The sequence below is a fragment of the Pristiophorus japonicus genome, chromosome 12, assembly GCF_044704955.1.
Source record: "Pristiophorus japonicus isolate sPriJap1 chromosome 12, sPriJap1.hap1, whole genome shotgun sequence".
NCBI classification, from domain to species: Eukaryota; Metazoa; Chordata; class Chondrichthyes; family Pristiophoridae; genus Pristiophorus; species Pristiophorus japonicus.
Window position 1 is genome coordinate 82,844,676 of NC_091988.1, and position 24,543 is coordinate 82,869,218.

At 43.2% G+C, this 24,543-nt stretch overlaps 1 protein-coding gene across 1 annotated transcript in view; it reads right to left on the reverse strand.

Annotated features, from left to right (window-relative positions):
• The window catches only part of lmcd1 (LIM and cysteine-rich domains 1), a 67,807-nt gene that overhangs the window by 38,509 nt on the left and 4,755 nt on the right, over positions 1-24,543 (reverse strand). Inside the window, exon 2 of the mRNA XM_070895725.1 lies at positions 5,100-5,185. Within this exon, the coding sequence (XP_070751826.1) occupies positions 5,100-5,185 (86 nt within the window). The remainder of the gene's footprint in view (positions 1-5,099; positions 5,186-24,543) is intronic.

Genomic DNA, 24,543 nt, shown 5'->3' on the forward strand with positions numbered 1-24,543 from the left:
TATAACTTCCTCCCCTTTGTATTCCCGTCCCCGAGAGAAGGGCTATCTATCAACTTTGATTAGTTTTTGTACCTGTGCACTAGCTTCCTGTGATTTGTGTACTTGGACCGTTCACCACGACTCCTCGTTGTAAATAGCTGAAAACCAGATTTACTAACAGGTCTTTCTGCCACAAAGCTGAGCTGATGTCATGTGGAAAAGGTTTTTTTTCCAGGAGAATGTCAAAACTGAAGCATTCAGAAAAAAAAAAAGTCATCCAAAGTAGGATACATTATTTGACATTTGCTTTTCTCGTGTACTGACCAATGTAGTTTCCAGAAAATGGAAGGAAAATACATTGCTTGTTTAAACACAATTCTGGAATAAAGAAGGTTGCATGCCATGGTTAAAAACAATATATTAAGGGGCAAAATTGCCCTGTGCTCCAATTCTTTTGTGGAGGGTAACTGGGGTCTACTGGAGTACTGAAGGAAGCGCTACGTGGGACACAGTTCAACATCCCTCTCCTTCCATTAAAAAGGGGAGGGCCACTGAGCACTCTCAAGGCCTGTGATGGCCTCCACTGGGCCACCAGGGCAGTGTGTGCGACTGGGCCAGCAACCTGGCACCCAAGACGGAGTGCCGGGCTGTACGATAGTGGCCCGGACCACGCTAGGGTTGCCATCGTTGAGCCGACCAGAGAGTCGGCCGACAACAAAAGATGCTGGCCCGGGCCGTTGGCGCCCTCCCCTTTGAGGAGAGCCCCGAGAGCGGATGTCCACCAGCCTCGTGGCCCGCGGGGCAATTTTCCCCGTGGGGCGTTAAGGGGTTGGCGCAGGGCGGCAAGGGTTTGCCGCGCACGCCGATGAGATCATCGTCAGTTGCGTGGCCGCCCATGATGCTGGCCGTGGGGCTGCCCATGATGCTGTTGTGGCAGCACCTCCTCAAACGCCATGCAATTTCCTGGGAGGTGGTAGCCCTGCCCCCACCCTCCCCTTCGCCAGGCGAAAAGTGTCTTGCGCCAGAGGTGCCAACAGGGCTATAAAAAAAAAGGGGCAATTTTGCCCCCTAAGCATCTCTGATGGCTGAGCTAGTTTAACCAATGAGTAATGACTCACATAAATTAGGAAGCTTTCACGAGTCTCTGCTGAGGTAACTGATCGCAAACATGGCAGTAGTCATGGTGCTAAAATTGGCTTCGTTGCTATTGAGTTGGGTTGGACTAGGTTGTGGGAAAAAAAAAAAGGAAGAAAAAGGACAAGGTTTTTGCTTACTAATCAGTGATTCCTACTGGTAATGCATGGGAGTGAAGGTTGGATGGGGACAGATCCAATCTTGCCAGTGACCCAAGAGATCAACTCGCCTGCTGATACTATTAAGGCTCACGCATACAAAATGGGCCTTCTAGGTAAAGGGAACAGATAGCAAATGCTGTTTATATCTCAGCAAAGTGAGGGGGGATTAAATTAACCAGTTGGGGAGGGTTCGGTTGGGGGGGGAGGGGGGCTTAAATAAGCAAACAATATATTAGCATTCCAGAAAAGCAATGTATCCAAGTTCTCTTGCAGGTTGTGATCCACTTCCTCAGTTATTTGAAACTTGTTCTTGATCTTGGTCCTTGTTCAAGTTCAAATGACTAAGACTGGATCTATGGGCCCCAAGTTTCGGCCCGCGCCGAAAACGGCGCACCTCCGAGCTGGACGCCTGTTCTTCGCGCCTAAAAGTGCGTTAGAAAAAAACTTCGATATTCTCCGGCTCCTTGGAGCTCGATCTCAGCTTGGCGCGGCGCGCTCTTTACAGCGGGGGGCGGAGCCAAACACTCGCGCCCATTCTGTAAGTAGTGGGGGGCGGGTCCAATTTAAATGAGCCAACATGGTGCCGGCAACCCTGCGCGTGCGCGTTGGAGCGTGCGCGCAGTGTCAAACAAACATTGGCACTGGCCATTTTTAAAAGAACTCGGCTGCCGTCGAGCCACTGACGCCGCTCCTATCCCATGGCCGAATGGCCTCAGCCCCCTTGAAAAGCTGCATGCGTCTGGTGTTGATCCTTCGGCTGCCGGCCAGCCACTGACGCCGCTCCTATCCCATGGCCGAATGGCCTCAGCCCCCTTGAAAAGCTGCGTGCGTCCGGTGTTGATCCTTCGGCTGCTGGCCAGCCACCAAGAGAATGAAGGCCTGCCTGCAGCACAGCAGCTCAGCTCGAAGGCTGCTTGCTGCCGCTGTTGGGGTTGTCGTCGAGACACTGACGCCACACCCCTGCCGGTCTCCAACATGAAAGGCCTGCCTGAAGCACTTTCACACAGGTAGGAACATGGTTTCTTTGCTTATACATTTTTATTCAGGTTGGATTTATTTGTATAATATTTGTATAAGTGTAACTAAGGATTGATTGTAGAATTTAATGACTTCCCCCCCCACCTCGTTCCCCATGCCTAATTTGTAACCTACGCCTGATTTTCTAAAGTGTAGACAAGGTTTTTTTGAGCGTACAAAAATCTTCACTTACTCCATTCTAAGTTAGTTTGGTGTAAGTTTTCACTGCCGAAACTTTGAAAACAGGCGTAAGTGGTCGGACACGCCCCCTTTTGAAAAAAAATTCTGTTCCAAAGTGAAACTGTTCTAACTGACTAGAACTGGAGCAAACTAAATGCTGAGAATTTGAATTTCTAAGATACTCCGTTCTACACCAGTTGCTCCAAAAAAATCAGGAGCAACTGAGGCCGAAATTTGGGCCCTGTATGTTGGCTGCAGATTATGGTTATGAGGGACAGAGCTAAGAGAGTCTACAGAACTGTCAACACTAGTCAAATGCATTAGGAAGTGCTTTCCTGTGATTAAGCAGTATTGAGGGAAGATTTCCTCTGATTATAATAACATCATGAGCCTGTTGATTAAGGGTCTCATTATCTCTCATGTTTGGGCAGGAGCAGACGTTGATGTACTTTGTCTGATCTGTGCTGTACCTGACTCGATAGTGCTGGATGCTGATCTTGGGCGCCCGAAAATATTCAATCTGCAGCACTTGCATTCTTCATCTTGATCAGCTTGGGCAACCAGTTTACAAAGGCAACAATGTAAATTAATTTCCTGTCAGGTCTTCAATACCTGAAATCATTCTTTGGTCCTTTTCTGGCAACTTGAAACTCAGCTTTTTCAGTAAACAGTAAGTGTGCCAATTATCTAAAAGTGAACATTGTGTTCCCATCAATTGAAAAATAGCTCTGAAAATCTGATAAATAAGGCTTTTCTTACATTCCTTCCTTATTAACCCAGTTGGAGAAAGAAAAGGAACAAGTCTTACTTCTGAACAAGACACTTCTGGCTATGGACGAGCTCAAAAACAAATAAGTGCCGTGACAGTTTAAAAGTAGCATTAGTTTGATTAATCTTTCAATGTGTCTCACAGCTTTCTTTCGACTTCTAATCCTTCATTACTGGTTACAAACTTCACAAAAAGATGCACTTTATCCGAGTCAAATTCAATTAAATCTAAAAAAAAATGTTTTATTACTGACTAAATATTTATTTAGGCAAGGGAAAAATTCCTAATCACCGGGCCTCAACATCAAAAAAAAATTTTTTCACCACTTATGCAGTACAATTAATTAAGTGTGCCTGTGACAGTTTTAAAGGATTCAATATCTATTTAAAAAAAAAGTCAGTCAGTGAGGCACTATGCAGTCAAGGCAACCCTTATTCAAGTGCACCTCAGCAAGTTATATTCCACAAATAGACTCAATCCATACAAACAATGTGGGCACATCAGTCCAGATGTGAGTCTCTTTTAAAGCTAAGATATGTCACACGCTGGGTTTATTCCTCAACGGCTATTAATACCGTCCATTTGCTATTTTGTTGAATCAGATACTTGTCACAGCATTTGAATAACCGGCTGCCTGCTTCGCAATGACACTGAGCAGTTATGGTTATGGCAACCTCCCTATCAATTTGCTTTCTTTCAAAAAAATAAAGTTGATCCAATTTTTGTCTAGCTTGTCAGAAACTTTGGCCCCAATATTATTTACAATGAACGTTTGGTGGGGGGTGGGGGGGGCGGGTGGGTGCGAGTTTACAGGTTGATGTGTTGGCCTGGTGGAAACACTCCTGCTCCTTCTGGCCCACAAACAGTGGAGTCAGCCCTTCTCGCCTCTTTTTACCTGCCTGGTTTCCCGAGGCCAGGGAATGCCAACATGCGTTAAAATAGAAATCACTTTTAAAATGAAGGCGCAAAGCCTCCTTAAAAGATTTCAACGACCGACCCGCCTCATGCGAGCGTTTGGTCACCTGTCCCTCGTTCTGCCTCCGATGATCCGGAGGTGGGCAGATTCACTTCGTCGGATTTTTAACATTTTTAACCTCCCACCCGAATCAAACCCATCAGTTTTGGGGGATTAAAATTACCCACTTCATGACACTTAAAAAAAAAAAAACTGATAATGAAGTTTGAATGTTGTAGGTCTGGAAGTTGAACATGGACTATAATCCTACTCAGTTTCTCAACAAGAAAAATTGGAGTGAATATATAACTTTAGTACGGTGCTATTAAGAAATACTGCAAGAACAGGATCAAAGAAATCTCAAATATTTCTTATTCAAATGAAAATAATTCACTTCATCTGTATTTACGATTGGAGTCGGAGTCTGGCAGTTTATCTGCAGACTGCTGCTCAGCATGAATAGGCTGTAAAAACAGCTTCATGTTGCGAACAGAGTCAACAGACATCAAGCCAGAGTGGAAGAACCATGCCTCGTTAGTGGGTTAAAAAGTTTGCAAATTTACATTTTGTAAAATTAAAATTATTGCCAAATAAGAGGTATCGGCTCTTTGAGAACCAAAGCCAAATAGGAATTTCAGCTCTGGTAGGCTGCTAAATATTTGACAGGTACACACTTAGAAGTAACAGATTACTTCCTGAAAGAATGTTCAAACAGAAGCATACTTTCATGGAATTTTTGGAATTCACTGCCTGAATAGGTGGTGAAAGCAGATTCAATAATAACTTTCAAAAGGCAATTGGATATATACTGGAAAAGGAAAAATTTGCAGGTCTATGGGGAAAGAGCAAGGTAATTGGATAGCCCTTTTGAAAGAGGGCCGAATGGCCTCCTTATATCATTTACCTCCAAGGATGTGGCTCAAATGCTTTGCACATCCCTCTGCATCCCAAACATGGAGCCCCTTTTGCTGTCTGATGAAGAATGGACATCTGTAAAGAGAATACAAAGAAATACAAGAATGAGAAGGAAGAAAAAAAAACAAGTCAGCCCATCAAGCTCATTTAGCCTACAAGCCATGTATAATCTGTTCCATTATGGACTCTGTCCAATCCATCTGACTAGGAAATCTTCTGCAAAATTTCTCCCTGCCCTGTAGAAGGCCAATAAGCAAACTCCAGGGCTCTTGTCTCTGAGTCAGAAGGTTGTGGGTTCAAATCCCAGGGACTTGAGCACTTAAATCTAGGTTGACACTCCAGTACAGTGCCGAGGGAGTGCTGCACTGTTGGAGTTGCCATCTTTCAGATGAGATGTTAAACCGAGGCCCCGTCTGCTCTCTCAAGTGGATGTAAAAGATCCCAAGGCACTATTTCAAAGACGAGCAGGGGAAGTTATTCCCAGTGTCCTGGCCAATATTTATCCCTCAAACCAGCATAACAAAAACAAATTATCTGGTCATTATCACATTGCTGTTTGTGGGAGCTTGCTGAGTGCAAATTGGCTGCCGTGTTTCACACATTACAACAGTGACTACACTCAAAGTACTTAATTGGCTGTAAAGCAGTTTGAGACCTCTGGATGTTCCTGAAAGACACTATAAATGCAGGTCCTTTTTTTCCTTTGTGAGAATCCTAGAATCAGAGACTGATATAGCAGAGGAGGCGGCTATTCAGCCTATCGTGCCTATGCTGGCTCTTTGAAAGAGCTATCCAATTAGTACCACTTCCCCACTCTTTCCCCATGATATTCAATCAATCAGTGACTAACCAGTGGAGCACAGAGCACCACGAGTGATACTAGGATCAGACTATATCATCATCATAGACAGTCCCTCGAAATCGAGGAAGACTTGCTTCCACTCAAAGTGAGTGACTGTATAGTCCAATACGGGAATTACAGTCTGTGTCACAGATGGGACAGTCATTGAAGGAAAGGGTGGGTGGGGAGTCTGGTTTGCTGCATGCTCCGTCCGCTGCCTGCGCTTGTTTTCTGCATGCTCTCGGCGATGAGACTCGAGGTGCTCAGTGCCCTCCCGGATACTCTTCCTCCACTTAGGGCGGTCTTTGGCCAGGGATTCGCAGGTGTCGGTGGGGAATGTTGCACTTTATCAAGGAGGCTTTGAGGGTGTCCTTGAAATGTTTCCTCTGCCCACCTGGAGCTCGCTTACTGTGTAGGAGTTCAGAGTAGAGCACTTGCTTTGGGAGTCTGGTGTTGGACATGCAAACAATGTGGCCTGCCCAAAGGAGCTGGTCGACTGTGGTCAGTTATTCGATGCTGGGGATGTTGGCCTGATTGAGAGCACAGACGTTGGTGCATCTATCCTCCCAGGGTAGACCATATGAACTCTTCAGTGAACTCAACTGCAGTCAATATATATTGTTTGGAAGAGGCAGCAGCTTGAAGATTCTGGAAAGCCTACGATACGAATATGAAAAATGCTAGGGTGAATTGTTTCAAGTAAATATGGACATTCTCCCTTGCGCACTATTTAGAAGAAGAGCAGGTGAGTTTTCCTCATTAGAGACTGTTAGTTAAAGTTGACGCTCATGGAATTAAATGCAAATTATCGACCTGGTTAGAAAATTGGTTTAGCAGCAGGAAACAAAGTAGGATTAATGAGCAACTACTCTAATTGGCAGGATGTGACCAGTGTGTCCCAAAGGGATATGTTTTGCGGCCTTAACTAGCAGCCTGGAGTTTCCTTTCCGACATGCTTTAAACACAGACTTGGATAGGCCTTCCCCCTCTCCTGCTAACAATGTGCTCGTAAGTGTCATTTCTTCATAAATTTTGTCTGGGCAAAATGAAAATCAAGAGTTCTTTCGATTCCTCAGAGATAGAGTTTCTTCACTCCCTCAGAGTCTAACAAAGAAGTAACACCATTTTCCTTTTATAACTGTTATCACCTACAAATGAAAAGGCAAATCTTAACTTGTTCATATGAAATCCCTTTGTCAGGATATGAGCCTGTTTATTTGAATACTCTATTATTGTCCATAAACATTACACTCAAGAGGCAATGTCGACTAAAATTCAACTGTATTACCGGAGTTGTGATGCAGACAGTTTTTACACGGTACCTTTTAGGTAGATGCAGCCTCAATTTCTGGTATTAAATACGGGCAGGAAGATTGGGGAGTTCAACAAGGCAGTAAACAAATTGGTGCCAGTACGGATTACTTTCAGTTTTAAAATGATGTCAAATGCATCACCAAAGCTTCACTTGAGCCACATGTCTGTACCTTGTACCTTGAGTGCAGAATTCCAGCTACCAGCCAGGAATTGGAGCATTTTTACTAATGTATATCTCAAACCTTTTAAAATTCGACAATGACAAACTGGCCCACATTGAGCCAGATCGTTCATCTCCTGTTGATTGATCCAAGTGTACCTGAAGATGATCTGTGCTCACACTGAGCTAATATTTATTCCACTCAAACAAAAGATTCAGAGAAGTAAGAAAACTGGCCCTGAGTTGCAAACACATTGGATACAGATGAGCAGAGAACCGTTTTTGATAACCTTCTCAAGGGCAATTAGGGATGAGCAATAAATGCTGGCCTTGCCAGCGACACCCACATCCCAGGAACAAAGTAAAAAACATACAGCAACTCAAATTTTAGGCTAATTCATGAATACTCAAACTTGGCTCAACTTCTATTACTTTAGGCAAACTGCCATGTATGTGCAGAAGGAAGATCTGTATGCCAAGATGCCCTTTCAAAAGTCTGAAATTTCTATATCCCTCCATATATTCCCTGTGCTGTTGCGGTTGGTGACTCATTACTCAATGTATAATTTTTGAAAATATATATTTTTGTAAGTTTGTGCACTCAAAAAGAGGATCTCAGTGGTAGGGATTGGAACACTCTCTCAATAATAGCACAAACCACCATTAATCATCGCTCCCCTGTTTATCCAGGGAATAACTGATCCTTACAATCCCAGGTCTGATCCCCAATTTGTACTGAGTTAAATGATCTTAATAGGGTGGCAGCAGGGACACCGTTATTGGATTAGGGAAATCAAAATCAGCCCGGACCCCCCACTGATCAAGGTCCAGTGACCCCTGTTAGCAGCGTGTGTGATTATGTATCTGGTGATGACAGGATTGGCTGTAACCAGAATGTCCCCATTGTTGAATAGCTCCTTGATATGCATTGAAAAAGCACACACCCAAATAATGACCACTTGGATAAAACTACCAGATGGTAAATTTCCCCTGTGGAATTGTTCTCCAGCAATGAGTCAACTAACAAAAAGTATAGTGAGGAGGAGTGTGATAGACTTCTGGAGGACATAGACAGGCTGGTGAAATAGGCCAGCATGTGGCAGATGAATTTGACGGAGAAAAGTGCGAAGTGATACATTTTGAACTAGGAGAGGCAATATAAACTAAAGGATACAATCCTAAGGGCGGTGTAAGAACAGAGACACCTGGGGATATATCTGCACAAATAGATGAAGGTGATAGGGCAGGTTGAGAAAGCGGTATAAAAGGCATATGGGATTCTGGGCGTTATAGATGGAGGCAAACAATACAGAAGCAAGGCGGTCGTCCTCGTCCTCGTCAGACACAGACATACACACAGTGAGAGACACACACACAGATAGATAGAGACACTGACAGACACACTAGGGGGGGGGGGGGCGTCCCAGCACGCTGTTGGAGGACTCCCGGTGCTGCAGTCGGTAAGTAGAAAAAGTTTTATTTATTGATTTTTTAAATTTTTTGGTTTTTTGGTTGATTTATTGATGTATTTATCATTTATTATTCTCCCCCCCCCACCCCTTTCCTACGCCTGATTTGTAACCTACGTCTGATTTTCTAAGTGTAGAAAAGGTTTTTCTGAACGTACAAAAATCTACACTTACTCCATTCTAAGTTAGTTTGGAGTATGTTTTCACTGCCTAAACTTTCAAAATGGGCATAAGTGGCCGGACACGCCCCCTTTTGAAAAAAAAAATATGTTCCAAACTGAAACTGTTCTAACCTGACTAGAACTGGAGCAAACTAAATGCCAAGAATTGCAATTTCTAAGATACTCCATTCTAAACCAGTTGCTCCAAAAAAACAGGAGCAACTCAGGCCGAAACTTGGCCCCATTGTGTCCAATTCTGGGCAGCGCACTTTAGGAAGGATGTGAAGGCTTTAGAGAGGGTGCAAAAAAGATTTACAAGAATGGTTCCAGGGATGAGGGACTTCAGTTACATGGTAGACCGGAGAGGCTGGGGTTGTTCTCCTTGGAGCAGAGAGGTTGAGAGGAGATTTGATGAGGAGGTGTTCAAAATCATGAGGGCTCTAGACAGAGTAAATAGAAACTGTTCCCATTGGCAGAGGTGTCAAGAACCAGAGGACACAGATTTAAGGTGATTAGCAAAAGATCCAAAAGCGACATGAGGAAAACTTTTTACACAGCGAGTGGTTAGGATCTGGAATGCACTGCCTGACAGGGTGGTGAAGGCAGATTCAATCGTGGCTTTCAAAAAGGGGATCTCAGTGATGTGCCTAAAATTCTTAGAAGACCATTCTTCACCGACAGTAAGTTTTACTCCCGCACCAGGCATATTTAGAGACTCTTGAGCTTAGCAACTTAGCAGTAACTTGTTGACAGCTTTGCATGATGAACCCCTCTGAACTCGAGTGAGGCTTTTCATTACTGCATCATTGGTACCAGCAGAGAAAGGCGATTTGCATTGCACCATATTGGGACTGGATTCAAACCCAGATCTCAATAGTGATGGGGCAGTCCACTGCGTCACTCAGTCAAATTTATTTTCACAATTAGAACTTTTCACTTTTTCAATCACCCAACGGTGAAGGGATGGGATGTGATCCTTGATGGCCAAATAACAGCCGTTTCACTGCACCACTCGCACGTACACACACACTGTAGCAGTTGTGTGCCATGCACACACATAGGCAAACTTTTGATCATTGCCTCATGCATAGACAGAGAGACCACAATAAAACAAGGGTAGACACTTGGGTCTGAACATTTTCACACATTGCATCAAAATTAGTCCAGTTACATATAGCCCATTCCTCCCAATTAACAGTTAGGATTTCTGAAAACATATTTGACATTGGACTATACTAAATCACTACTTAACGTGATAAGCTACACGCTCGATCACGATTCATCTAATTACAGTACCATTAACCTTGGCTTAAAAAAAATCAATTAACACAAGCCTGGATGTCTCCAACATTCCACAGCATTCTCACACAACATATTGCATAGCAAGCTCTACTAATCAATCACAAACACATATTTAAAACATAACTGTAGTCCCTTGGTCTTGTTTGCAACTAGCTAAAGGAGTAATAACATCTCATGAGGATGTGACTACGCTACAGTTGCCTTTAGTGCCCCCAGAAAATGGAGACTTAGCCGTTCAAGCATCGGGCAATATTATTGGCTTGCTCAGATTCTGGCATCGGCCTCCAAGCAAAATCCAAAAATAAAAATGGAAACCAGGTCTCCCTAAAACAGTCTACTCTTTTTATAGACCTTCATAAATAGCAACAAAGATCTAGCAACACCACACTGTCACATTATCCCTTTCAGCCTCATGCATCGTATTAAAGAAATCTCCGGATCTGTTGACCTTTTCGCCCCCATTTGGAGCACTCTCGTCATTCAAAGCCTGGGATGATAAAGGCAACAACAAACTGGGCCAGCTGCTTCAAAAGGGCAAAATGATTCCCTTCCACGAGTTAGTTGACAAATGTTATCTCCCCCAGGACCACCCAATACCAATTGAGGACTACCTCCAGAACCAAACAATATTTTACAAACTTTCCAACATAACCCAATCACTTCGAACTCTTCCTCCACTCCTCAACTGACCCTCCCAGACCTTGCACAGGTGCTCACCTCTGTGACAAAAAAGCCCACAGAAACTGAAGAAAGGTGTGGAAGAAGTAAAATGTCTGTACTCAGACCCTCAGCAACAGCACAATAGGAGGGAGGAGGGAGGAGGGCAACTCGTATTTATATAGTGCCTTTAACATAGTAAAATGTCCCAAGGCATTTCACAGGAGCATTATCAAATTAAATTTGACAACGAGCCTCATAAGGAGATATTGGGATAGATGACCAAAAGCTTGGTTAAAGAGGTAGGTTTGAAGGAGTGACAAAGCAGGAGAGAGATGTAGAGAGCCAGAGCAGTTTAGGGAGAGAATTGCAGAGCTTAGGGCCTAGGTAGCTAATGGCACGGCCACCAATGGTGAAAAAAGGAAATCAGGGATGTGCAACAGGCCAGAATTGGAGTAGCGCAGGGATCTCAGAAGATTGTAGGGCTGGAGGAGGTTACAGAGAATGGGAGGGACAAGGCCATGGAGGGATTTGAACACAAAGATGAGAATTTTTAAATCTTGACGTTGTTGGACCAGGAGCCAATGTAGGCCAGCAAGCACAAGAGTGATGAGTGGACAGGACGTGTTGCGAGTTAGAATACGGGCAGCAGAGTTTTGAATGAACTCAAGTTTATGGAGGGTGGTAGGATTTGTATATCATACATCCCAGACACTCCACAAATTTCACACATCTTTATCAAATCACCACATGAAAGTACAACGTTCCTCCCTAGCTCCACGTATAACAAAGGCAGGCCTTCATATCAATGCCAATGTTATTCAAATATTATCCAGTGCACCAATGCAAGATGGCATCAGGCCCAAATGTCCTGAAGGCTTCTTTGCTCGTAGTTGAGCTGCCAACATTTCAACCTTTTACGAGAAAATAAAATGTTGGGAGAAGGGGGGCGCGGGGGGTGGGACGAGTGGCGGTGGGAAACAACAGGTCTGCCAGCATCTGCTGAAAGAACAGACAAGTTAACGTTTCAAGTCTGCACCCTCTTCAAAACAGAAAAAGAGGCAGTCAAGCGTATTAATACAAATCAGAAAAAGGAGGGGGGAAATATATAAATGATCATTCTCCTCTCTTTTTTTAATATTCATTTTTCTTTCTCCCCTTTTTCTGATCGAGTTAATATGCCAGTCTGCCTCCTTATTTTCCAGTTTTGAAAGGCCCACACCCGAAACGTTAACTTGTCGGTTCTCACCACAGACGCTGACTGACTTGTGGGTTTGTGGAGTTTTCTGTTTTTGTTTCAGAATTCCAGGTTTTTTTTAAACTTCTATTCAACCTTTTGCTTTGCTTGCCAACAGGTAAATCCTGGAATTAGAAAAATATTTACAAAAGCGATGTAGACATAAAAAAAAAATGTCTTCCCTCTGCAGGTTCTCAGTTGTTTATAGACGAGGGAATTCAGAGGATTAGTGTGTCAGAGCACCTTTAATAAGTCGCCAAAGTTATTGTCTCTGAAATGAGCTGTATACAGAACATCAGCTGTGCAGTGACTGTGGGCTCAAAATTGCCTTGGAGTTGCTCGGTTTTGTTTGGAGCAACTTGATTTTTCTGGCGTATCTTAAAAATCACCATTTTGCGCCAGTGTAAGTGAGTTAGTTAGGATTTTTTGAGTTTAGTTTTTTTCCCCCAAAAGGGGGCGTTACCAGCCACCTACATCCGTTTTGGCCATTTAGGGCACTTTGGCCAGCTAATAGTTACTCCAAACTAACTTAGGCCAGCGTATGTGGCCACTTGTGGCCGCACAGAAAACTCTTGCGGAGAGTTAAGAAATCAGCGCAGGCCAGCAGAACTTAATGACTTGACTAAAGAATGTGAATAGGATCAAACAGTTATATAGGACATCATATGACAAACTTCGCAAAGTTAATTTACTATACAACAGAAGCATTCATGGAAGCTTAAAACTACAAAAATAGTAAAGAGACAAAACATATTTATATAACTTTTTCAAAATATCCAAATAAAAAAAATAGAAGTATCTCCTACTCGTAATTCTTATGTTCTCCCAGCTGCCTAAGCTCACCCACCATCATAGAAATATTTTATACCATATAGCCAGGAAATTTACTGTTTGGTTTATGCTTTTCAATATTTTGAAAATTCAAGCAAAATTATTCCACCAAATCTAATGTTCAAGAATTGATTATGATGTATTTGAAAGTATTTTCTATTAACTTGGTTAGTAAAGTATTTTCATCAACAGGGTTAAGGAAAGTCTTGAGTAAGCTCATTAAAATTACTTGCTATACAGTTATCACCCACTGCCACCCCCCCCCCCCCCCCCCAATCAAAACTCACTCCCCTGCTCCAAATCAAAACTCTTTCTCTCCCCCTCCCCCCACATGCGGGATGCCACTCGGCCTGGGATAGGGGCGGAACGCATCGGATCCCATGCTGCAACACACACACTGAGGCAGGGGGCAGGAGCTAGTGCGCATACGCGCAGACTCCAACGCGCATGTGGAGAGCTGCTGGCACTGTTTCTGGCGCAGAGCCCCAGTTCCGCCCCCCCTAATCAACTGGCCATGCCAAGCCCCGAGAGAGGCAACACAGCAGCTAGAATCGGGGGAGATTTTTTCGCTGCCATTTTCAGCCCACAAAGTCGCCGCATCTCTGGTGAGTACGCCGAAAAAAGGGGTGGGCCAAATTTGAGCCCTGTAAGAGTAACTTAACACTAATGACCACAGGTTCTAACAGTAAGATACTCAGGCCAAAACAAGCCTTCTTAATCTAATTGGAACTGGTCTTGTCTCAAAGTCAAGCCCAAACACCTTGTACTGGCAGCATTCTCTTATGGTGCTAGATCACGTTTTTTATTTCACATGATTGCTGCACAGAAGTAGCAGTTTTGCTCCAGTGGAAACGGGAAATTGTCTGGAAATAAATTAGCACTTTTTCCACACAAAGAAAATGTAAAATATGAGTTAGGTTGTCAGCTCTAGATCGAAGTAAATCAGTTTGTAGGTTTAAAAGGGCCCTACCTTCATAGAGAGAGATGAAAAGATAGAAAGACTTGCATTTATATAGCTCCTTTCACAACCTCAGTTGTCTGTAAAGCGCTTTGGGACAACCTAAGTACGTCTGAAGTGTAGTCACTGTTGTAATGTAGGAAACGTGGCAGCCAATTTGTGCACAGCAAGGTCCAGCAAACATCAGTGTGATAATGGCCAAATAATCATTTTTAATTATGTTGGTTGAGCTATAAATATTGGCCAGGACACCGTAGGAACATAGGAAAAAGAGTAAGCTATTTTGCCCCTCGAGCCTGTTCCATCATTCAATGAGATTATGGCTGATCTGTGACCCAACTCCACATATCCACCTTTGTCCCATATCCCTTAATGCCTTTCGTTAACAAAAATCTATCAATCTCTGATTTAAAATTGACAATTGACCTCGCATAAACTGGTGTTTGCAGAAGAGTTCAAAACTTCTATCACCCTTTGCGTGTAGAAGTGTTTCCTAATTTCACTCCTGAAAACCCTGGCTCTAACTTTTAGGCCATGTCCCCTAGTCATAGACACCCCAATAGTTTCTCTCTATCTACTCTATTAGTTCCCCTTTGAAATCTTCGATCAAATCTCCCATTAACCATCTAAATGCCAAGGAAAACAACCCTAGTTTGTGCAATGTCTCCTCGTAACTTAACCCTTGGAGTCCAGGTACAATTCTGGTAAACCTATGCTTCATTCCATCTAAGGCCAATATATCCTTCCAAAGGTGTGGTGCCCAGTACTGAACACAATGTGGTATAACTAGGGTTTTGTATAGCTGTAGCATAACTTCTACCCCCTTGAATTCTAGTCCTCTAGATATAAAGGCCAGCATTCCATTAGATTTTGATTATTTTCTGTACCTATCCATGATATTTTAACAATCTATGTACCTGGCCTCCGAAGTCTCTTTGGACCTCCACTGTTTCTAGCTTTTCACCATTTAGAAAGTACTCCGATTTATCCTTTTTCGATCCAAAGTGGCCTCACACTTGCCGATATTGAAATCTATTTACCACAATTTTGCAGCCACTTAATCTATTAATATACTTTTGTAATTTTATGCTTCCATCTACGCTACTTACAATGCCCCCTATTTTTGTGTCATCACAAACCTGGATATGTGGCTCTCCAACCCATCAACTACTTGGTTGCTAAATATGATGAATAGTTAAGGCCCCAAAATATATCCCTGTGGGACACACTGGTCACATCCTACCAATTAGAGTAGCTGCTCATTATTTCTACTCTTTGTTTCCTGCTGCTAAACCAATTTCCTAACCAGGTCGATAATTTGCATTTAATTCCATGAGCGTCAACTTTAACTAACAGTCTCTTATGAGGGAAAACTCACCTGCTCTTCTTCTAAATAGTGCCATGGGATTGTTTATATTCACCAGAGAGGAGAGACAGGGCATCAGTATAGCGTCTCATCCAAAAGACGGCACCTCCAACAGTGCAGCACTCCCTCAGCATTGCACTGGAATGTCAGCCTAGATTTTGTGCTCAAGTCTCTGGAGTTGGACTTGAAACCATAACCTTCTGACTCAGGTGATAGCAAAACAAATTGCATTAAGTTGTTCACTAACAGCCAGTGCAATAATTTAATGCATGTTTAAGTATATCACCATAGGAACTACACACAATGCATCAATACAAGCATTATATATTGGCTCCTCACAAAAAACAGTCTCATAAAATGATAGTGGGAAAAAGAGACGGCATAGGGGCATGGGCAGTGCAATGAATTACCATATGGTCATGTCGATTTTCTGGGACGTGGATAAAGTCCAGTCCAGAATGCTTCCATTGCTCTGAGAGCCCAATTGATTTGTGCCAAGTAGAATATTAGAATTTTTAGAGACAAGGAAATAATGGCCTTGAAATTCCATTTTGGCCTTCCCGTGAGCATTTTAGAGAAAAAATAGGCACCTACCTTAAGCTGCTGCCCAAGTTCGACTTTCCGATGCTGTGGCCTGAGCTGACCGCGCATCGCAGCGTGTGCACATCAGGACGTGCGCAGGCCTGGAGCTGGACAGCCAATCAGGTAAAGTATATACTCATTCATAGTAATAGGAGTTCCGTAGGGTCCTAAATTCCTATTCCTATGAATGAGAAGCCCCCCACTCCGCACAACACCCAAAACAGTAATAAAAAATAGAAAATATACACTACATTGATTTAAATTAAAGTTATTAATGTCTTAATATATATATTTAGCTGATTTTTTAAAACATTTTTTAAAATAAACTTACCGTTGTGGGGAGGGTTTTTAATGATTAAAGTTATTCAAACATATTTTTTTTTTTAATATGTTTGTGTTTTGTGAAACACTTGCGTAAGTAAAAGTAGACTATTTTTCAAGATATTTGAGGACATTTGTATGAGTAAATATCGGAAATTTGCACTTACAAATGTCCTCGCTCCCGATCTGCGGAGGATCTGTCAAGCCAGAAACGTGACAGATCGGAAAAGCCGGTTTTCAGCGCATGTGCATCGAAAACCGGCTTTTCCGATGCCTTCCCGGGTCCGTACACACTCCATACGCACCCGTGGAGGCCGGAATTTCAGGGCCATTATTAGTCCCAATAAGTTCTTTCCCATTTAATGGACCGCAAGCCCTCATACCCAGATTTAACTTATCCCTCAGTCCTTATATTCTCCAGAAACACATTCAATAATCTCCTGAACCCATTTATACTTTCCACTTTAATGGGCTCTCATGGCAACTTATTCCACAGGTCGTTGCTTTAATGCAAATGCTTTTTGTCCGATTTTACTTCTTACTGCTACTTTTCTAGGTTTGTCATCTGACATTTCAAACCATCGAGTGAACAACTTGCCTGGAACAACTTTTCCAATCCTCTTTCTGACCTGGAAAATGTCAATTAGGCCACACCAAAATCTCTCCTGTTCCAGCCCAATTTCCTCAACTTTTCCACATAACTTAAATTCCTAATACCAGGGATTTGTTGTCTGCCTCTATACCATCTCCAGGGCAATAACATTTATCTTACAATTACGTGATTAAAACAACATAATGTACTCCAAATGGGGTTTGACCAATAGTTCACATGCGACCACTACGAAAATGATCTTTTTCAATAAAAATTGTATCTCAGCACTGAGCTATGGTTTCATAGATTTATCCACTAAAACGGAATCGCTTTCCTAATCAGTATACTATTTTTGACACATGCTGTCCTTTGGCACCTTACTTCCTTACTTATTATTTTACACTTAGCCACCTTGAATTAATTCTGTATGATGTACCACTAATCTGTTTTTACCTTTGTCCCAGTTAGTCTTTTTTTTAAATTAAAAATGGCAACGGTCCAAAGATCAAGAACTAGGTACCAGGAATGGGATGCAGTGCAAAGAGCGATACTGCTTGAAATAAATTGGCAATGTCACTCAAAGGCCAAAAGGGTAGCTGGAGTGGGTATCCGATCCAGTAGATGTTGTTTGTCGACTAGATTAATGCAGGTTGTTCGATAGAGTATCTGATCCATGCTCCAACTGACTTTTATCCTTATACTAAGTGCGTAAAACAAAAGCACTCACCCCATGCTGCTGAAGAGTGTCCATTCAGAATCTCCCCCCCCCCACCGGATGGTGACATTGGAGCTGCGCATGGATTCACTCTGGAACATCCGCGATGCTGAGGATGTCGTGAATAGCACGTTTAGGGAGTTGGTCACACCGCAGGTAAAGGTTACTCAGGCAGATAGGGAATGGGTGACCATCAGGCAGAGCAGTGGAAGGAAGGTAGTGCAGGGGTCCCCTGCAGTCATCCCCCTCCAAAACAGATATACCGCCTTGGGTGCTGTTGGGTGGGGGGGGTGGGGTGATGACTCATCAGGGGAGGGCAGCAGCAGCCAAGTTCATGGCACCATGAGTGGCTCTGCTGCTCAGGAGGGCAGGAAAAAGAGTGGGAGAGCTATAGTGGTAGGGGATTCTATTGTAAGGGGAATAGATAGACGTTTCTGCGGCCGCAATCGAGACTCCAGGATGGTATGTTGCCTCCCTGGTGCAAGGGTCAAAGATGTCTTGGAGCGGCTGCAGGACATTTTGGAGGGGGAAGGTTGTCGTGGTGCATATCGGTAAAAAATGGGATGAGGTCCAACAAGCTGAATTTAGGGAGTTAGGAGTTAAATTAAAAAGTAGGACCTCAAAAAGGTAGTAATCTCAGGATTGCTACCAATGGTGCTAATCAGAGTAGGAATTGCAGGATAGCCAAGATGAATAAGTTGCTTGAAGAGTGGTGCAGGAGGGAGGGATTCAAATTACGGGGCCATTGGAACCGGTTCTGGGGGAGGTGGGACCAGTACAAACTGGACAGTCTGCACCAGTGCAGGGCCAGAACCAATGTCGTAGGGAGCATGTTTGCTAGTGCTGTTGGGGAGGGGTTAAACTAATATGGCAGGGAGATGGGAACCTATGCAGAGAGACAGAGGGAAGTAGAATGAGGGCAGAAGCAAAAGATAGAAAGAAGAAAAGTAAAAGTGGAGGGCAGAGAAACCCAAGGCAAAAATCAAAAAGGGCCACATTACAGCATAATTCTAAAAGGGCAAAGTTTGTTAAAAAGACAAGACTGAAGGCTCTGTGCCTCAATGCGAGGAGTATTCGTACTAAGGTGGATGAATTAACTGCGCAGGCAGCAATTAATGAATATGATATGATTGGCATTATGGAGACATGGCTCCAGGGTGACCAAGGCTGGGAACTCAACATCCAGGGGTATTCAATATTCAGGAAGGATAGACAGAAAGGAAAAGGAGGTGGGGTAGTGTTGCTGGTTAAAGAGGAAATTAACGCAATAGTAAGGAAGGACATTAGCTTGGATGATGTGGAATCTGTATGAGTAGAGCTGCGGAATACCAAAGGGCAGAAATCGCAAGTGGGAGTTGTGTACAGACCACCAAACAGTAGTAGTGAGGTTGGGGACAGCATCAAACAAGAAATTAGGGATGCATGCAATAAAGGTACTGCAGTTATCATGGGTGACTTTAATCTACATATAGATTGGGCTAACCAAACTGGTAGCAATATGATGGAGGAGGATTTCCTGGAGTGTATTAGGGATGGTTTTCTAGACCAATATGTCAAGGAACCAACTAGAGGGCTGGCCATCCTAGACTGGGTGATGTGTGATGAGAAAGGACTAATTAGCAATCTTGTTGTGCGAGACCCCTTGGGGAAGAGTGACCATAATATTGTAGAATTCTTTATTAAGATGGAGAGTGACACAGTTAATTCAGAGACTAGGGTCCTGAACTTAAGGAAAGGTAACTTTGATGGTATGAGATGTGAATTGGCTAGAATAGACTGGCGAATGATACTTAAAGGATTGACGGTGGATAGGCAATGGCAAACATTTAAAAATCACATGCATGAACTTCAACAACTGTACATCCCTGTCTGGAGTAAAAGTAAAATGGGGAAGGTGGCTCAACCGTGGCTAACAAGGGAAATTAAGGATAGTGTTAAACCCAAGGAAGAGGCATATAAATTGGCCAGAAAAAGCAGAAAACCTGAGGTCTGGGAGAAATTTAGAATTCAGCAGAGGAGGACAAAGGGTTTAATTAGGAGGGGGAAAAGAGAGTATGAAAGGAAGTTTGCTGGGAACATAAAAACTAACTGCAAAAGCTTCTATAATATGTGAAGAGAAAAAGATTAGTGAAGACAAACGTAGGTCCCTTGCAGTCAGATTCAGGTGAATTTATAATGGGGAACAAAGAAATGGCAGACCAGTTGAACAAATACTTTGGTTCTGTCTTCACGAAGGAAGACACAAATTACCTTCCGGAAATACTAGGGGACCCCCGAGGGTCTAGTGAGAAGGAGGAACTGAAGGAAATCCTTATTAGTCAGGAAATTGTGTTAGGGAAGTTGATGGGATTGAAGGCCGATAAATCCCCAGGGCCTGATAGTCTGCATCCCAAAGTACTTAAGGAAGTGGCCCTAGAAATAGTGGATGCATTGGTGATCATTTTCCAATATTCTATCGACTCTGATCAGTTTCTATGGACTGGAGGGTAGCTAATGTAACCCCACTTTTTAAAAAAGGAGGGAGAGTGAAAACGTGGAATTTGAGACCGGTTAGCCTGACATCAGTAGTGGGGAAAATGTTGGAATCAATTATCAAAGATGAAATAGCAACGCATTTGGAAAGGATCGGTCCAAGTCAGCATGGATTTATGAATGGGAAATCATGCTTGAAAAATCTTCTAGAATTTTTTGAGGATGTAACTAGTAGAATGGATAAGGGAGAACCAATGGATGTGGTGTATTTGGACTGTCAAAAGGCTTTTGACAAGGTCCCACACAAGAGATTGGTGTGCAAAATTAAAGCACATGGTATTAGGATAATGGATTGACATGGATAGAGAACTGGTTGGCAGACAGGAAGCAGAGAGCCGGGATAAACGGGTCCTTTTCAGAATGGCAGGCAGTGACTAGTCGGGTGCCGCAGGGTTCAGTGCTAGGACTCCAGCTATTTACAATATACATCAATAATTTAGATGAAGGATTTGAGTGTAATATCTCCAAGTTTGCAGATGACACTAAGCTGGGTGGCGGTGTGAGCTGTGAGGAGGATGCTAAGAGGCTGCAGGGTGACTTGGACAGGTTAGCTGAGCGGGCAAATGCATGGCAGATGCAGTATAATGTGGATAAATGTGAGGTTATCCACTTTGGTGGCAAAAACACGAAGGCAGAATATTATCTGAATGGCAAAAGATTAGGAAAGGGGAGGTGCAACGACACTTGGGTGTCATGATACATCAGTCATTGAAAGTTGGCATGCAGGTACAGCAGGCGGTGAAGAAGGCAAATGGTATGTTGGCCTTTATAGCTAGGGGATTTGAGTAGAGGAGCAGGGAGGTCTTACTGCAGTTGTACAGGGCCTTGGTGAGGCCTCACCTGGAATATTGTGTTCAGTTTTGGTCTCCTAATCTGAGGAAGGACGTTCTTGCTATTGAGGGAGTGCAGCGAAGGTTCACCAGACTAATTCCCGGGATGGCTGGAGTGACATATGAGGAGAGAATGGATCGACTGGGCCTGTATTCACTGGAGTTTAGAAGGATGAGAGGGGATCTCATAGAAACATATAAAATTCTGATGGGACTGGACAGGTTAGATGCAGGAAGAATGTTCCCGATGTTGGGGAAGTCCAGAACCATGGGACACAGGCCAAGGATAAAGGGTAAGCATTTAGGACTGAGATGAGGAGAAACTTCTTCACTCAGAGTTGTGAACCTGTGGAATTCTCTACCGCAGAGAGTTGTTGATGCCAGTTCATTGGATATATTCAAGAGGGAGTTAGATATGGCCCTTATGGAGAGAAAGCAGGAAAGGGGTGCTGAGGTGAATGATCAGCCATGATCTTATTGAATGCTGTGCAGGCTCGAAGTCCAAATGGCCTACTCCTGCACCTATTTTCTATGTTTCTATCTCTTCCACTCTCTCATACCAATGATCTCTTCCACTTATCATCTAACTGTATGCACCCTGTTGCTGATGATTCAACTCCAGACTCATCCATTAGATTATCTGTCCTAAGTGCGTATAATTCCCATTCCTTTTGTTGTGTCATTGCAACGTAACCCCTCCACGGTGGGCTAATTAAAATCTTTCTTCTTTCAATTCTTCGAAGGCAGAGTTTCTTCACACCCTTGCAAGTCCAACCAGCATGTACTGCTGAAAATGTTGAGACCTTTACCTTAGACCTCCTTCATCCATTGCATTCTAGCCCTGGCAACATCTTTGGCTATCAAATGGAATACCAAAATCCCCTTCACTGGTAACGCGCTCACCAAGTTACTCGGTTTCCACTTTTCCCTTCTACAACGATTACTTCTCTATCAAGTCAAAGTCCACCCAACATTTGAATACTGCTCCTATGTCATAAGATCCTCTCACATCCCAGACAGGATGCAAGAAAAAGCTTACCATCTCATAAGTAACCCCTGTGTCACCTCCAGTCTGTCTGTCTCTATTTCATCAATATTACTCTAGACATGTTCCTCTTAACTTTCCTATCTTGGTGATTCCAATCTTCAAATGTACTGTCCTACATGCTGTTCCTTCTCCTTGCATCTTCAGCATATTAAAATCAGGACTCCTTGCAACACCCTTAACTTAACTCATTTCTTCAGTCCCTCAAAGCTGTGGAATTCCTTACCTCACTTCCCTTCCTTCTACAATCTTTTAAACTGGAGATTGCCTTCGTCTGAATCACATCTTCTTGGTAAACCTCATTTTCTCTCCTACTGTTTTTTCCAAACTCGGTCGTGAACTATGGATTTTGACTCTTCACCTACGCTTCTCAATAAAAATATAAGTGCCAACCTCCCTCACTTTGCTGAGTACAAGTTTATCCCCAGACCTCAATAATATAGACTTTGAGAAGTAAACATTGCTTGACGCCTGAACGACTCTCAGGACTGTTGTCAGTGGGCAAATGTCATCAAGATGGATGACTGCTGGTAAATTTCTGAACATTAAAATAAAAGCTATGGTTACACATAGACAGCGGAGTGTTATGAATTTAGCAACACTCACCCAGTGACCAGCATCACTCATCCATCACTACAAGGTGACAAAAGGGTGCTTTGATAATAATAGCTATGTGATGATCTACTGCTTCCAGCGCACTGGCCTGCCCCCTCTCTCCTGTTGAAGTATAACTCCCAAAATGCATGAACAGCTAAATCTTGCCGAGTGACTGTCGCAGACAGTGGAGCAAAACTCCAGTTCACCCCCGCCATCCCCATTCCTTTTCCTCCACCTCCAGTCTCAAGTTCAATGGTAGCAGTTTAATAAAAAAAGGCACATCCTGTGATCAGCTGTCCCAACAAGCAGAGAAAGGATGACATTCAGCACACCTGTGGCAGGCTGCTCATGTCCAAACAGACATTGTTCAGATGGTGATTATTCTCTCGGTGTAAATTTTATTTCCTGTGCACATGATAATTAAAACGACATGGTCAATACTGCCACGTAAATGCCATAAAACGCACAAATTTACTGCTTCAGCAAACAAACAGTGGTTTTATTCATGGGCTATTAATGTTGAGAAACAGTAATTTGACGATTTGCGCAGAAACAGATGAATACCGTTCTAGCTAACTTCTGATTCAGTAAGTGCTTTGTGATGAGGCGAGTGTTATGAATTCAGCAACACTCACCCAGTGACCAGCATCACTCATCCATCACTACAAGGTGACAAAAGGGTGCTTGGATAATAATAGCTAGAACTATGCAACTGAATCCCAGTCACTAAACAACTATCTCCCCTGGGTCCTAAAACCCTAAATCTCAAACTAATACTGCCAAATTAATGGAGGATCACCACAGACAGGTGCAGAGAGAAGGTACGATATGGATCAGGTTTAGCTGTGTTCTTGGTCCACAGTCACACAGTGAGCCATGACTCCCGAAATGCATGCAGAATGAAAGCTATGCTACTCCATCATTCACCTCCGACATGCATTCCTGGCACAAATACTTTCACTAATATGTGCATTCACAGCCAGGAATCTGCTCGCAAGCAGAAGGTGTGCGAGAGATAGTTCATAGAGATCTCTTCACCTCACGCATTCACAACTGGTGGCTCTTCCATTCCCCACCCCCACCACCTCTCACACTTGTGTTCAGAGATCCAATTGCCTTCTTTAACCTCTAGGCTCCAGCCTCTGTCACTCCATCATAACCCGCTACTCTTTATTTTATTGATATGAATATGGCTAGTGCTTCTCTGAACTTCTCTTGCTCTCCTGACCTCTAAATGTGTCACCTTACATGTTCTTCGCCTTCCCCACGGTCTTGAAACCAAGACTTATTGCATGGCTTTTTACTGTATCTTATTTTTGCCCAAGACCTCTATCCTTCTTCTTAGAATCATAGAAATTTACAGCACGTAAGGAGACCATTTTGGCCCATCGTGTCTGAGCTGGCCGACAAAGAGCTATCCAGCCTAATCCCACTCTCCAGGTCCGTAGCCTGCAGGTTATGGCACTTCAAGTGCTTATCGAAGCATTTTTCTAAAAATGTGGTGAGGGTTTCTGCCTCTACCACCCTTTCAGGCAGTGAGTTCCAGACTCCCACCACACTAGGTGAAAAAGTTTCCCCTCAAAACCTCTTGCCAATTACTTTAAATCTATGTCCCCTGGTTGTTGACCCCTCTGCTAAGGGAAATAGATCCTTCCTATCCACTCTATCTAGGCCCCTCATCATTTTATACTGTTCTTACAATCATTAGGTTTTTAAAAACTCAAACTGATCATTACATACCCATCACTACATCCCTTTTACTCTGCTCAACCTTGGTGGTGCCCTGCGATATCAGCATGACCACTTATCTTGATTTCTCAATTTAAAAAAAGTACATTTCTGCCTTAAGTACAAATAGAGATTTATAACTAAAATCAAAACAGAAAATGCTGGAAACACTCAGCAGGTCAGGCAGCATCTGTG